Here is a 13,525-nt window from a genome sequence, read left to right as displayed (position 1 = left end):
TCTTTTGAATCTTTGAACAGATTTGCCAAGACTGTAATTAACTTTTTTTCTTTTTTCATCAGGTGTCGTGCGTGCATGTCTCTATCTCTCTGTCACCGTGCAGTGGGTGAATGGATAAGAATAAACGGTGCCATACAGTAGCTGTGAAAGTTTAAACAACCAACACATGCCAAATGTGTTTTCAGAGTGAATGGCTATCTACTGTTGCCATGTGTGCAATGACGCATTAGCTGTGACTTAGACAGAGGACGGATGAATTGTCATTGTGTTGTTGGTTTTTATTTTGACCAAGCACATGTTTGAACCAGATTTTTTCTTTTGCAAAATTAATTTCACTACTCACTACTGTTATGATTCCATGTTGTAGCCATGTTCCTGGCTTTGTGCTTCCTCAGAGCATCAACCTATTTAATTCTCACCATTTTGTCACCTCAGAGCCCAGTGAAAGACTAACTACACAATTGGTGGTCTTATTAATCTAATCCTTATAGTTTTGTTGTGTGTGACAGACATTACAAAAACCTCACCATCAAAAACTGCTGAGTTGAGGTGACGATTAAGAGTTAGAGTTAAAGTTAATATCTACTTTTAAACTGATGTATCGTCATTACATCCATCTATTTTGTGGAATATCATGAAATAGAAAACTCTGTTGTTAATAAAACATCAATCAGATGTCAGGTTGTACTTGCAGTTGTAGAATGATCTGTGACCTCCTGCTGCTGTAGAGGGGCTAATGTTCAGATTTCAGCTTTCACTGGAGCTGAGTGAAGCTGAAAAGATTCAGTATATAACAGAATCTCCTGCTGATACTATATGTTCAGATTATATTGGCTGTGGCAGTCCTGACGTGTGTGCTACAAATAAAAAATGTGAACAGCAAGTGTTTGGACAGTGATACACTGAGCATTTTGCTGCAGCTTTTGTGTACAAATAAGATTCTAGCAGCGTTGTGAGGCTGGACTATGGTACAGCAATGCTTTGAGCTAAATGCTAACATCAGCATGCTAAAATGCTCACAATATCAATGCATTGTTCACATAATGTTTACCCTCTCCATATCCATATATGTTAGCGTGCTAACATTTGCTATTTAGCACTAATCAGAAGGTACACTGATGTGTATGTCATTAGTTTTGCATGGATTTGGTCATAAACCAAAGAACTGGACAAATTAAAATTTTGACCTGATGATGGTGCTAGATTAAAAAGATAAGGGATCACCAAAGTCAGTACAATTCATCCATCCAACAGTTATGAAGCCATGTCACTAAAAGCTACAATCGTCAACCTCATGGTGTCAGAGGAAAAGTCATGGCATCACCAGTGTTAGCTGGCTTCATCCTCTCTTAGGAACATCATTGTATGCACAAAACTTTCACCCAATAGTTGCTCAAATATGTCAGTGTAAACCGAAGTGATGGACTGACAATCAGAACGACAGAGTGACATTGTCATCCCCGGAGCCACAGCGCTAGTCTGTTTAAAAACCTGTAAAATACACAAAGACATAACTTCTCCTTAAATTAGTTAGCTTTTTGATTCATTAAAATAAATACATCCTGTGGATTAATGTCACTGTTTGACTGAACCAAAGCTTTGAATTATAGGCCTATGCTTTCATAAAGAAATTGCACCAGTTGGTTGTATTGTAACTGTGTGTGTTAGTCCAGTTTCCCTCTAGCTGTAAATGTGAAGTGTTTTTATTTGGCTGTACTGACCTAGATGAAACCTGCAAATTGCCGCCATGCTTGAAGCAGCTCCTTCATGGAAGTAGGTTGCAGTGTCTCTTAGAGAGGAACTTTAGTCTCAGTGATAACACTACAGGGAGCTTGCTATATTTATAATAGTGCACCAGAATCGTCTTGTCCTGTGCCTAATCTGCCAGATACATTCAGAACAAAAGCACCACAGTTTCTTCTCTAGCAACATGTCAAAGCAGCACAGCTTCACATGATTTTTTACCAAGCTGCAGTGGTGACAGTTACCAGAGGAACAGAAGTTTAGTATTAGCTGTCACATGTCATGCCAGTAGCAGATTTATTAGTATTTCAGGGACCACCAGTGAAGAGAGCACTTCCCTGAGCACTGCTGCTGTGTGTTTCAGCTCCGGAGTGTTTAAAACATCCTGACCTCAGGTTTCCACAAATGGTAGAAATGGAGTGAAAAAATGTCAATGTTTTGGTGAGTTTGACACTAATTCAAACAAAGAGCTTTTCTGATTATTTGAAACTGTGCTTTGTGATTGGTCAAGGCAAACACAACACAACAGAGCTGTGTAATAGAGGATGTAGAAGGGTCCACTTGGTTTCTTATTCTCAGCAGCTATAAAAAGAGTCAGAATGAGCAAAGTGAATTCCTCCCAACACAACACGGCCGTGATAATGTAGTAACAGAAGAAAAAAAGGAGGAGTAAATTAGAGTTAGAGTTTGGCACGTGAACTTTGAGTGACCAGCATGTGGCTGCAGCAGGGCTGCTGGCAGACCTAATGACAGCTTGTTTTCACTGGCGCCTGTGGATTAGATGAGTAGAGGGAGGGATGGAGGGACAGAGGATGGAGAGAAGAGGAAAATAACTGTGATAAATGGCACAAAAGAGTGTGAAAAAAAGAAAAAGCAAGTGATAAAAGAAGAGGTAAAAAAAAGAGTGGTGAATAACAGACTGGGGAGGGGGGGCTCAGTATCTCTGGGTAGAGCTTGTGCACCCGCAGAGCCAGCCGAGGTGCGCCTGAGCAGCCTGGCGCCCTGATTGGTGGAGCGCAATGCAGCTCTCTCCCCTCCCCCCCTGAAGAAAGAGGTGCAGCAGGAACGTCAGACCCAGACAGCACAAGACTCAGCTACTGAAGCAACGCTTTTCTGAAGCTCTGCTTAGGATGCACTTTACAGAGCATCTAGGGACAAACTAAATGAGAACACAGACCTGATCTACTATAGCATAGCAGTGTCCTCTACTACTGGCTTCAGGAATTTATCAAATTCATCAGATTAGATTTGAGCAGGTTTTTAAACCTTTACCAGTAATATCAGCTGACGTCTGGTGGATTCAATTCACCGCATTGAGAAGGACAGCCGCTGGTCACCATGGGCAGGCAGGGGCACGATACCTCTGCTCCGGCTCATGGGATGCGTATCCAACGCTCCCAGAGCAAGATGAGTCTGTCTGCATCATTTGAAGCGCTGGCCGTCTATTTCCCCTGCATGAACTCCTTTGATGAGGAGGACGGAGGTAAGATGACAACAGGGGAAATGTCACAGCATGCGCTGCTGGTTAAACTGAGGGATGGCAGTGAGGGGGGAGATGGATGTAGGATTAGTGGGAAGATACAGAGGTATTGATTGTTGGGAGAACTGGGACAGGTTGAAAGATGTCATTAGTTTAATTGGGATGGCAGGATAGTTCAATTACAAAAATAATATGATGGTTGAGCTGTGTGTACACTGTTTATATGATACAATGGAAGTTGATATCATGGCCTGCAACTCAAGAATAATCAGTTTATTATCCATGCTCTCAGTTTGTTGTGAAATAGACCCACTGCTTCTGTTGTTGCTGCTGTCGTCAGTGGTTGTGTTGTTAGTGTGGATTCTTAATGGGACCAGTCTGTTTGCTGTTACCTGCTGCTAGTGGATACTTCCTAGTTTCAACAACCTCTCATCTCCTCTTGATGATTTCTAAAAGTGACTGTGAATGGCAAGAGAGGATTTAGTAACTGCAATGAATCATTGTTTAGTACCTTGTGGGCAGCCGTTCATTCATTGTTCTATGACTGTCGCTTCAAATGTCCTGACCAGTGGTGAGGACGCCTTCTGTATGTGTTTATATTTATAAGGTGGTGTAATCACTTCCTATTCTAGTGGTAGGGGATTTAATTACAGACAAATACAGTAGTTCATAGATTTGCAAAGCAGAAGACCACACCAGCTTTTTTTTTTTTTTTATGGCTACAACTCCACACACTTGTACACACACTTCCACTGCTGGCAGCTGAGCAGCAACTTCATTGTCTCTTCCTGTCTGGCAGGGCGGAGATTTTGAGGTCAGTGACCCTTTTGATGTCGAGCCAGTTTGTCTAACTTTTAGGCTACTGCTGCCTCAGGCTGCTGCTGACAAATACTTTACCTTTAATTACTTATAATGCAGTTGTGTGTGTACTTTTTTGTAGATAAAGTAGTTACGTGTGTGTATGCTGTACATGGGAACAGTATGTCAGAGTCATTGCCTTTAAATGAAAGTCTATGCCATGGTTTGTTTATGGTTTGGTCTATTAGTTTGCGTGAGAAAAAAGTCTGCAGTCTTTGGTTGTATCATATTATTAATAATTATATAAGATCACCTATTCATCAGTAATAATTCTGTAACAGGGCTGCATATCAGTGACATTGCGCCACAAAAGGGGGGGGGGGGTTATTCATTAGCCTGAACATGGTGTGTTCTCAGTGTTCATTGATAACATCTGACTGGCCGCTGATTGGCAGCAGAGGTGTATGAGCTGCGTCTCACTGCAGACGTCAGAGACGACCTCCGTGGCTGCGTCTCCTATTGTAACGTGTGTGCAGAGCAGGAAGAGGAGGCGGAGGCCATCTGAATAACTGAGATTCCAAGGCTGAAAGGCTTCATGTCTGTTTATGCCTGTGTGAGATAGGATACAGGATCATCTCTCCTCTCCTCAGCTCCTCCTCTGACAAGCCGAGGAAGCAGGGAGGAAGGAGAGTGAAGACAGCAGGCGCCACAGAGGTCCTGTGATGATGTTGGTTTAGGAATGATGTAGCCTAGACATGATTCATCCGTTCAAACTGGGGAAATAGAAGGTAAAGGTTACTTAAGATCTGTGAATAGGTGGCCAATTGTTTGTCATTACTTTGCACCTGGAGGTTGCAAACACTGAACTGACGGTAACTTAGTGTTATTACTTTTGTCTGGCTTTGCAATGATGATCTGACCTCTGGGAAATAACACACTGCCCTCACTTTGCATTAATTTGATTACAGGTGAGGAAGAAGAAATTCCATGACTCTAATAGGAGAAATAATAATAATCTTGGATAATTAATCTTTGATTGCACCAGAGCCATCATGTTTTTAAAACTTGGAGAATAAGCACATATTTTCACACATTTTTTAGATACCTGTTTAACAGAGCTTAATAGATGAATATGAAGTGTTTGAATCTCTTTTAAGCTCCTAAGCATCTTTGCTGTTTGATGCAGTGAGTGAAGGCAAATTTTCTAATCTCTCTCTTAATGGGATATGAAATGACACATAGTAGAGATGCTGTGTGTGTGTGTGTGTGTGTGTTTGTTTGTTGTTTTTGTGCTGATCGCCAGGCGTGATTTCAGTAGTGGAGCATTCATACTATACTTGTGTGTGTAGGTACGTTGCACGTCTGCCACAGGCGCAGCCACGTGACCCCGCACGCAGGCTGTGAGGGAGATGAGCAGCAGCGGGGCTAATGGGGGAAGTCAGCTGTCATATGGGATCAGTTAGGATGGGTGGGGGTGTGGGGATGTTTGTAGGTGGAGCGTGGACTCGATACGGTTCCCACAAGACCCCCGTAGGCAGTCGGTAGTACAGACCAGAGGAGGTCTGTACATGTTGTTCTGCTCAACAGATACACGAAGAGCCACAGTTGTGTAGAGCTTGATTTGGTGACTTTGTTTGATTATCACAGTGAAATTACTATGATCCTTCCCAGAGCAAACTACACTCATGTCTTGGTGTAGAGATGAATTGTAATCCAGTGTTGTCTTGCTTTTTGTTTTCACTGTGGAATGATTTTTCATGAGTCAATGAAAGCACTGCGATGTCAGAAATAATCCATGTGAAGGCAACTGAACGCAGCATGAGTCACAAAGTGATTCAGTGTCATGGATTGACAGTCTATATCCCTCTCTCTCTCTCTCCCTCTCTCTTTCTTTGCATGTGTCAACCTGTGTGCAGAAGCAGGAGGTAAGAAGTTGCGCAGCACTATCCAGAGGAGTACGGAGACGGGCCTGGCGGTGGAGATGAGGAGCAGGATGACTCGGCAGGCGAGCCGGGAGTCCACGGACGGCAGCATGAACAGCTACAGCTCCGAGGGAAAGTAAGGAGACGAGGACTCACACTCGCACTGAGGACAATCAAAAAGCTCCTACTCATGTTTTACTGGGAGCAGTTACACAGCATACACGGCCAACATTTCAAAACTTAATTTGATTACTCATATCAGATCTCACTTTTTCTAATCCCTCTGACATTTAATAATCACAGCCACCCTCTCGCCCTAAAGCATGGTCTTTAATCTACACTACCCTACTTAACTTCTGTGGTAACAAGTGTGTGTGTTTCTCTGTTTCAGCCTCATCTTCCCTGGGGTGCGGCTCTCCTCAGATGCCCAGTTCAGTGACTTCCTGGATGGTCTGGGTCCTGCCCAGCTGGTTGGACGACAGACATTGGCTACTCCACCTATGGGTGAGAACAAGAATCCCTTCATTCAATAAACTCACTTGGTAATTTGGTAATTGTGAGTGATTTTGTTCCTTATATACTATAAAATATTTAATCATTATATTTGCTGTTCAGGTGACATCCAGATAGGCATGGTGGAGAAGAAAGGAGCACTGGAGGTAGAGGTCATTAGAGCCCGTGGTCTTGTGGGAAAACCAGGTTCCAAGTCACTGCCAGGTAATTTCAGCTCTCACCCCATTATTATAGGCAGTAAAATGTTAATAAATAGTGAGTAATATAAGTTGTAACATCTCCTCTCCTGTCCTCTCAGCACCATATGTCAAGGTCTACCTTTTGGAAAACGGAGTCTGCATAGCCAAAAAGAAAACAAAAGTAGCAAGAAAAACCTTGGATCCTCTTTACCAGCAGCAACTGCCGTTTGAGGAGAGTCCGGGAGGAAAGGTTTTACAGGTAAGTTAAGTCAGCAATTAAAGTGGAAACTCACAGTCAGTTCTCGTATAACATCATATTTTCACAAAATCTATACTTGGAGTAAAGCTGAGTTTCTTTTTTCTGTGTTCCTCCCTGCAGGTCATAGTATGGGGAGACTATGGACGTATGGACCATAAATCATTCATGGGAGCAGTTCAGATACTGTTAGACGAGCTGGACCTGTCCAACATGGTGATTGGCTGGTTCAAGCTCTTTCCTCCTTCCTCACTGGTGGACCCTACTCTGGCCCCACTGACAAGAAGAGCTTCCCAATCCTCACTGGACAGTTTCTCTCGATCATAGCAGCGTGTGGACTGATAGCGTTGTTGTAGCAGCCAGTGTTGCGATTACAGGTCACGCCCCCCGGTTACACTGCATGCTTGATGTTGTGTCTTCTGAGCCTGTTTCTAGGGGTGCAAACGTGATCCTGTGTTTTGAGCAAAAACGTCGCGCACATTGTGCACATGGCGAAGCGTGTTGCAAGCGCCTGGCGGCCGGGATTGCCTGGTGTTGTTGTTGTTGTTTGGAGGAAGCTGGAATGAACTCCTTAGCACGAGGAATCTGTCAGTTCCAGGTTTTCATCCAATTCGAAGCCATGGGGGTCAGTACTGGGAACCGCTAAACGAGTTCTACAGAAGCCCTTTTCGAATGAAAAATAAATGTTTTGCTTTGATTTTTTTTTTTTTTTTTTTTTTTTTTTTTTTTTTTTTCATTTGTTTTGTTTTTTTCTTTAAATGTCAGTGTACTTGTATCTGAAGGGGGTGATAGTGTTTCTAACCATATGCTTGGTCACGCCACGCCAACAGACCTAGCTGTGTAGATGGAGTTTTGGAGACCATCACTTTGGGTGAGGTGTGTCCCAGCTTGTGTCCACACTCCCCCAAAACCCGAAAGAAATGCCCCACATACTCCAGGTTTATGTACTGAATCAAACCGTACTGGTAAATCACCAAAAAGACGTCAACATTAATCAGAGGCAATATATTGAAGTGGCTACCATCAACACTCCAGAATAAACAATAACGACCCAAACCCCATGAAAAGATGTACAATCTACCATCATTCTTTCTCTGTTGATATATTGTATGAAAATTAAAAGAGAAAAAATATTTTTTTTCCTTTTTAGTTGATTTGCATGGACACAAATTTAGCTGAATAAAAAAAAAAAGAAAATTATTTTCTTGAGGCTGCAACTTGCAAAAAAGATGAAAAATAAATAAAACAGATCAGCCATTTTCAACAATTTATATTATTTTTAAAGATAAATTTCACTAGTGCATGGTTTTCAAGGGGAGTGAATGCAACATCGTGATTAAAAAAAAAAGAAGACATCGTTTATCATTCTTTAGACCATTCGTGAGTCTGTGTTTTGCAGACATGCAGATAAGGGAAACTTAAAGGAAACTTTTGGAGTTATTTAACAGAAAATGTTTATGTGACAAAAAGTGATAATGAAAATAAATGTAAATTATTTATTTCATTGTAAAAAGGCTCAGGCCTTATAAAGATAAACATTATGTGCAAATTGTACATGTTTCTCTTTCTTCCTTGTCCCAGGGTACCTCTCATTGTACTATTCATTGCTACCATTGTTCAGTCCCCTGATATTGTCCAGATTTTAGGACTGTTGGTTATTTTACAGTTCTGTATTGTTTCAGTATGTATTTTATTTTGGATTTGATTTGTTTAACAAGCATGTTGAAAAGGATTTTCTGCAACATGGCTTGGGCACACCTTACAGTAACTCAGCATGTTTTGATAAAGATGATATTTGGAATTTTTGCAGTTTCTTGTACAGTGCATGTCAACTTCATTACTTTTCTCCCTCCCCCTTAAATTGAACTCTACAGCAAATTAGTTCTTGGTCTTCCACGGCCAGTTATTGAAGTTTTAACAAAAACATTCCACCCCCAAAGTCATATTTTCTTTCAGGTTTTTGAGAAAAAAAAAGTGACAAGGAAAATATTTTATATTTAATGGAGGTTTACGAAACAGTTGTGATTGCAAGTGTATTTTATTCCAGTATTGTTGACGAACATGCAAAAATAATCTGTATTGGTACAGCAAGAGGTCTATACCTAATCAAGAGGCAGCAAACATGCAAAAGATGTGTGTTGCTATGGTTCAATTTTACAGGCATTGTTTGTGAAGATGAGCTAATCACAAGTTCAAATAACAAGGGATATTGCCACAGAAAATGTTTTTTTCTTGTTTTAATGAAAATGAAATTAATTTACTATATTTTTGTTAGTTTTATTTAAAAGCCAAGACCAGTTTATTTTTTATTTTCTATTTTTAGTAATTGAAAATACTTCTCATGTCTGGGAGGTATATGAATCTTATAGTTGCAGTATGTCTGAATGAAATTGAGGCATTGAGGCATTATTCCTTTTCCACATGAAGATAATGCGTTTTAATCTCCAAGAAAACCTTGTCGCTGTCACAGGCTACAGCATATATTTTCATTTCAATTTTCATTGTACATACATTTAGATGTCAGAATTTGAATAAACAAGCTACCATGAATAGATTGATAGACTCTTTTGGAACAGGAAGAATGCCTCACATGATGACAAAGACATATGTTATTTATCCTTTTGAATGCCTTTTAATTTTCTCTTTTTGGTGCAATGTGTTAATGCCAAGGCTATGTCTTGGTTAAGTATGGTTGAGTACAGAGATTTATGTAAGTTATTTTTCAAATTAAAAATAAAAAATGATATTACACTGATGCCAAGTGTTGGGTGATGAGATGAACACACAAAAAGAAGGTTGCTGAGAAGGTTGAAATTTAATTTTGAAATCTCCAAGAGTCACAGAAGAGATTTTGTAACCGTTCTCACAAGAGTAAAGTAATTCCCCGTCACCACTAACCTGAGCTTCATATGTAAAACTGGTATAAAATTAAAACGGCCCTTTAATGGAAAATGAAAACAGTAAGATTGTGAAGCATACCTCTCTTATTTCTAGCAGAAAGTAAGTTACCTGGTTACCTGGTTACCAGCTTGTTCCTAGTTAGCTAAGCTAATTAGCTAGTCTGCATTTGTGTCGGTCCAGAAGAACTTTGCAGACAGGTGAGGTTGTATATCAAATTTGCAAAGGGTTCACTGGTTTTGTTATTACCCCATATGTAAGGACATTGTTATTAACTATTCATTAACTTTTTAATCACTTCTCTTTGACAAAAATTGTTAGAATAACATGACTTAAATTTACAGCTGTGCTAGCAGCTTGTGCTTAAGCACAGTGGTGCTGGAGCTAAATGCTAATATCAGCATGTTAACATGCTTACAATGACAATTCTAATGTCTTTATGTTAAGCAGGTATAATGTATGGAAGGCATAATCAAAATGCTATTCCATAATAATGTTTACCATTGTCACATCTTAGTTTAGAGTGTTAGCATGCTAACATGTGCTAACTCTGGCAATCCATCCAGTATACTAAGATATTTCAGTGCAGGCTGAAGTGGTGGAGTTACCAACTTACAGACTGAGCCATCATTTTCACTGTCAGTGTTAACATACAATAGTTGAGGTCATTTGTGTTCCAGTGGAGTAAAATTATACATAAATGATGTCTTCAAAGATTTTTTTGTTTGAACTCTACAACTTTCGCCTTTCCCATACACAAATTCAACATTTACACATATTGAATTTCCATGTATGAAATATATGTACATATAAAATAAAAATATATATGTAAAAATTCTATTTAAAATCGATTAGAAATGGAAACAATTTTCATATATGACATATATGTCTAGACCATATGTAAGTTTCTGTATGTATGCTCATATTGTAGACAGATGTTATGTAAATCCAATCCAAAAGCCTGAGACCACTTTCCCAGAATGGGAAGATAGACATTAATATGACATATATTATATATTATTTCTGTGTATGTTGTTAAATTGACTGTATGTGACAGTTTCACACGCCTCTAATAAAACCTGCACACCAACTCGCCTAAAAAGGAGCTTTTCATGGTGAAGCTCCTGACGTCAAAACCCTGCTGTCAACATCAAATGACTATTTCCCCTTTTAAAACTTCTGACCTGAATTCATAGAAAGCAGCTGTCTCTCCATAAATTAAACCTTGATTATTACATCTTACAGTATGACAATATTATAATAATGTATTACAAAAATTACAAATCCTGACCCATGTTTCCATATTGCTGTTTTATAGCCACCTACTCCAAATAGTATTGTATAGCATTTATCAAGTTTGCTGTTGTTTGAATTTGGTATACACTAAGTAATCTGTACTTAATGGCGTGCAGCCTTGCAATCCTGAATAAAATACTTGAATTTTAGACCAAAAGCACAATCAAGTGTCTCACACTGTCAGAATTCAGCCTCATATCAGCCCATGTTTGCTTCTGCTTTTGGTTAAAAAATAGGGATGACTGGGAAATGACAAATGACTGAGGATTGAGAGGAGTTCCTGTTTTAGCCGTATTTAAGGAGACTGCAGACTACATGCATAAGACTAGACACCCTGATGTATGCAGCAGGTTTGTTCTTGTGATTTCATTAAACTAAAGCTTAAATGTACAGCCTTCTGAAATTCAACATGTACCTTTTATGATTTAAATTTCACTGTGTAACAGTTCACACTGTTTATTTCTTATTATATGTCTTTTTAACTTCCCCTTTCTTTCCAAATTTGCTTTCCAGATTTCAGTGTTTTCCAACAGTTTCTCCTTTGACACCCAACATGCTACTCTCATGGACTGCAGTAAAACAGAGCCTTGAAGATGTTGGTTTTCAGGCCGTGGATGTTTTCACGACGGGTAAAAGGGACGGCTTTCAGAGAACTGTCCTCCTCCTCCTGACCTGTAGCTTCTCCAGCCTCCTGCTCAGCGCCCTGCTCCTTCTCTACCTGCTCTTCCACCTGGACTATGAGACAGCAGTGGCTGGAGGGATTGCTGGCTGCTTTGGGACATTACTCACCGTCGCCCTCTTCTTATCAAAGAGGGTACGATGCTTAGGGACCCTATTTGTCATCTCCATTTTCATGAAGAAGAGTCGCAACTTGCTGCTCACTGCTGGGACCAGCCTTGTTGTTCTTAAAAATATCGATAACACCTTGGAGAACCTCACAGGCCTCCTCAGGAGTATGATCTGCAACCTGAAGGCGAAGAAATCAGCCATCATCACTCCATTCAGTAACTACGTCAAGATGTTGAAGTGGATAGGAAGCATCCTTAAAGGGGTTACAGACCTGGGAGTGGTGAACGTTGACTCCCAGCTCAAGATTTCACTCAAACTGGAATCAGAAAAATTCAGGGAGAAACTCAGTGAAGCAGAGCAGAGGCTGGACGAGACTGTGAAATATGCACATTCCCTTGTGAGTACGTTCTCCACTGTGACCGACAGGCTGTTTCCCGCCATCAGCTTCCTCGTGCTCATGACCTTCATAGCCTTGCACATAAAAAAGTACTGCAGTGACATGAAATACGAAAACAGGTTCATCGGCAGCAAATTTGTTCGTTTTGACGAGAAGCAGAGGGAGGAAGGAAAACCTCACATCCTCCCCCTCACACCGGAGGAAGGGAAGCTGTACACCGCCATCCCCTCCGCCCGACCCACCACCAGAGAGGGCAAAGTTGTACTGAAGTTCGGTGTTTCAGTTGTCGTTCATTTTGTAGTTTGGGTCATATTTATAACTGTGGATGCCTTATTGTACTGCTTTGTGGATATTGTAACAACAAAATTAGCAGAGCTGGAACCGTTTCATGTCCCGTTGTTAATGAGCATCAAAGTAAGTGTGTTTGTGAAAGTATTTTAAGAATTTACCTGATTCATTTCTGTCAGACAGCCACTGACCACTCATTCGTGTATCCTTTCAGGGGATTGTGGCTGTAATTGGTTTACCATTCAGTGAGGAAATCCATCACAAAGACTTTTCCTACTCTGTGACCTTGTTTGAAAAGAAGTGCCTCCCTAAACCCAAGCTGCTCTTCTATAACTCCATATTTCCATTGGCCGTCATCCTGGTCACCTTGGTCGTCATGGCCCTGATGGCGGCCAAAATGTCCCAGCTGAGGCTGATGGTCTCTGAGCGATTCTTCTCCAGCGCTGCGGAGGGGAGAGTGGAGTACCTCCATGCCAAAATCCTCCGGAAGAGATTAAAAGGGAAGAAGAATAAAAACACCTGCAGCCTCACATCGTTGATTGTTAAGGTTTGTATAACCACATATTGGTAGAGAATAATAAAGGCTGTTAGTGTCGTCTCTAATCTTTTAGTTTGTCTTCTCTTCTCTTATCAGCCACATTTCTGGTGCCCGCTGCTTTTTCGACCCAAAGAGGATCCACAAGGTGTCGTGTGAGGAAATGATTCTTTCTTCTATGTGAATTTTTTAGCTACTATTAGAGACTCTAGTAATGGCATCGACGGTCTTCAGACCAACAACTACTGGATGCATGAAGTTTTGTACCCTCATGATGACACTGACTTTTGTGATACCCTGACTTTTCCCCTTGTGCCACCATGAGATTGACATTTTTGTTTTTTAGTGATATTTCTCAACAACTATAGGACAGATTGCCATGGCATATGGTACAGGTCCCATTCATGGTGTGCAGCAATGGATCCTAATCA

At 40.6% G+C, this 13,525-nt stretch overlaps 2 protein-coding genes across 22 annotated transcripts in view; both read left to right on the top strand.

Moving 5' to 3' along the window:
* Positions 1-9,647, top strand: part of rims2 (regulating synaptic membrane exocytosis 2) — a 144,378-nt gene extending 134,731 nt beyond the window's left edge. For 19 of the 21 annotated variants that reach the window (XM_022753381.1, XM_022753374.1, XM_022753375.1 and 16 more), the window contains 5 exons: positions 5,938-6,079; positions 6,335-6,447; positions 6,559-6,660; positions 6,755-6,894; positions 7,015-7,218. In XM_022753381.1, coding sequence (XP_022609102.1) covers positions 5,938-6,079; positions 6,335-6,447; positions 6,559-6,660; positions 6,755-6,894; positions 7,015-7,218 — 701 coding nt within the window. Of the gene's footprint in view, positions 1-2,832; positions 3,227-5,937; positions 6,080-6,334; positions 6,448-6,558; positions 6,661-6,754; positions 6,895-7,014 lie in introns of those variants that run through there. The other 2 variants (XM_022753394.1, XM_022753372.1) reach the window with 2 other exon arrangements.
* Positions 9,648-11,638: 1,991 nt separating this feature from the next.
* Positions 11,639-13,253, top strand: dcstamp (dendrocyte expressed seven transmembrane protein). Its single transcript, XM_022753580.1, has 3 exons — positions 11,639-12,685; positions 12,774-13,106; positions 13,194-13,253. The coding sequence occupies exons 1-3, from the start codon at positions 11,639-11,641 to the stop codon at positions 13,251-13,253; spliced, it is 1,440 nt and encodes a 479-aa protein (XP_022609301.1).
* The last annotated feature ends 272 nt before the right edge of the window (positions 13,254-13,525 follow it).

The sequence above is a fragment of the Seriola dumerili genome, unplaced genomic scaffold (assembly GCF_002260705.1).
Source record: "Seriola dumerili isolate Sdu_G_001 unplaced genomic scaffold, Sdu_1.0 BDQW01000191.1, whole genome shotgun sequence".
NCBI classification, from domain to species: domain Eukaryota; kingdom Metazoa; phylum Chordata; class Actinopteri; order Carangiformes; family Carangidae; genus Seriola; species Seriola dumerili.
This window is presented reverse-complemented; position numbering and strand designations above follow the sequence as displayed.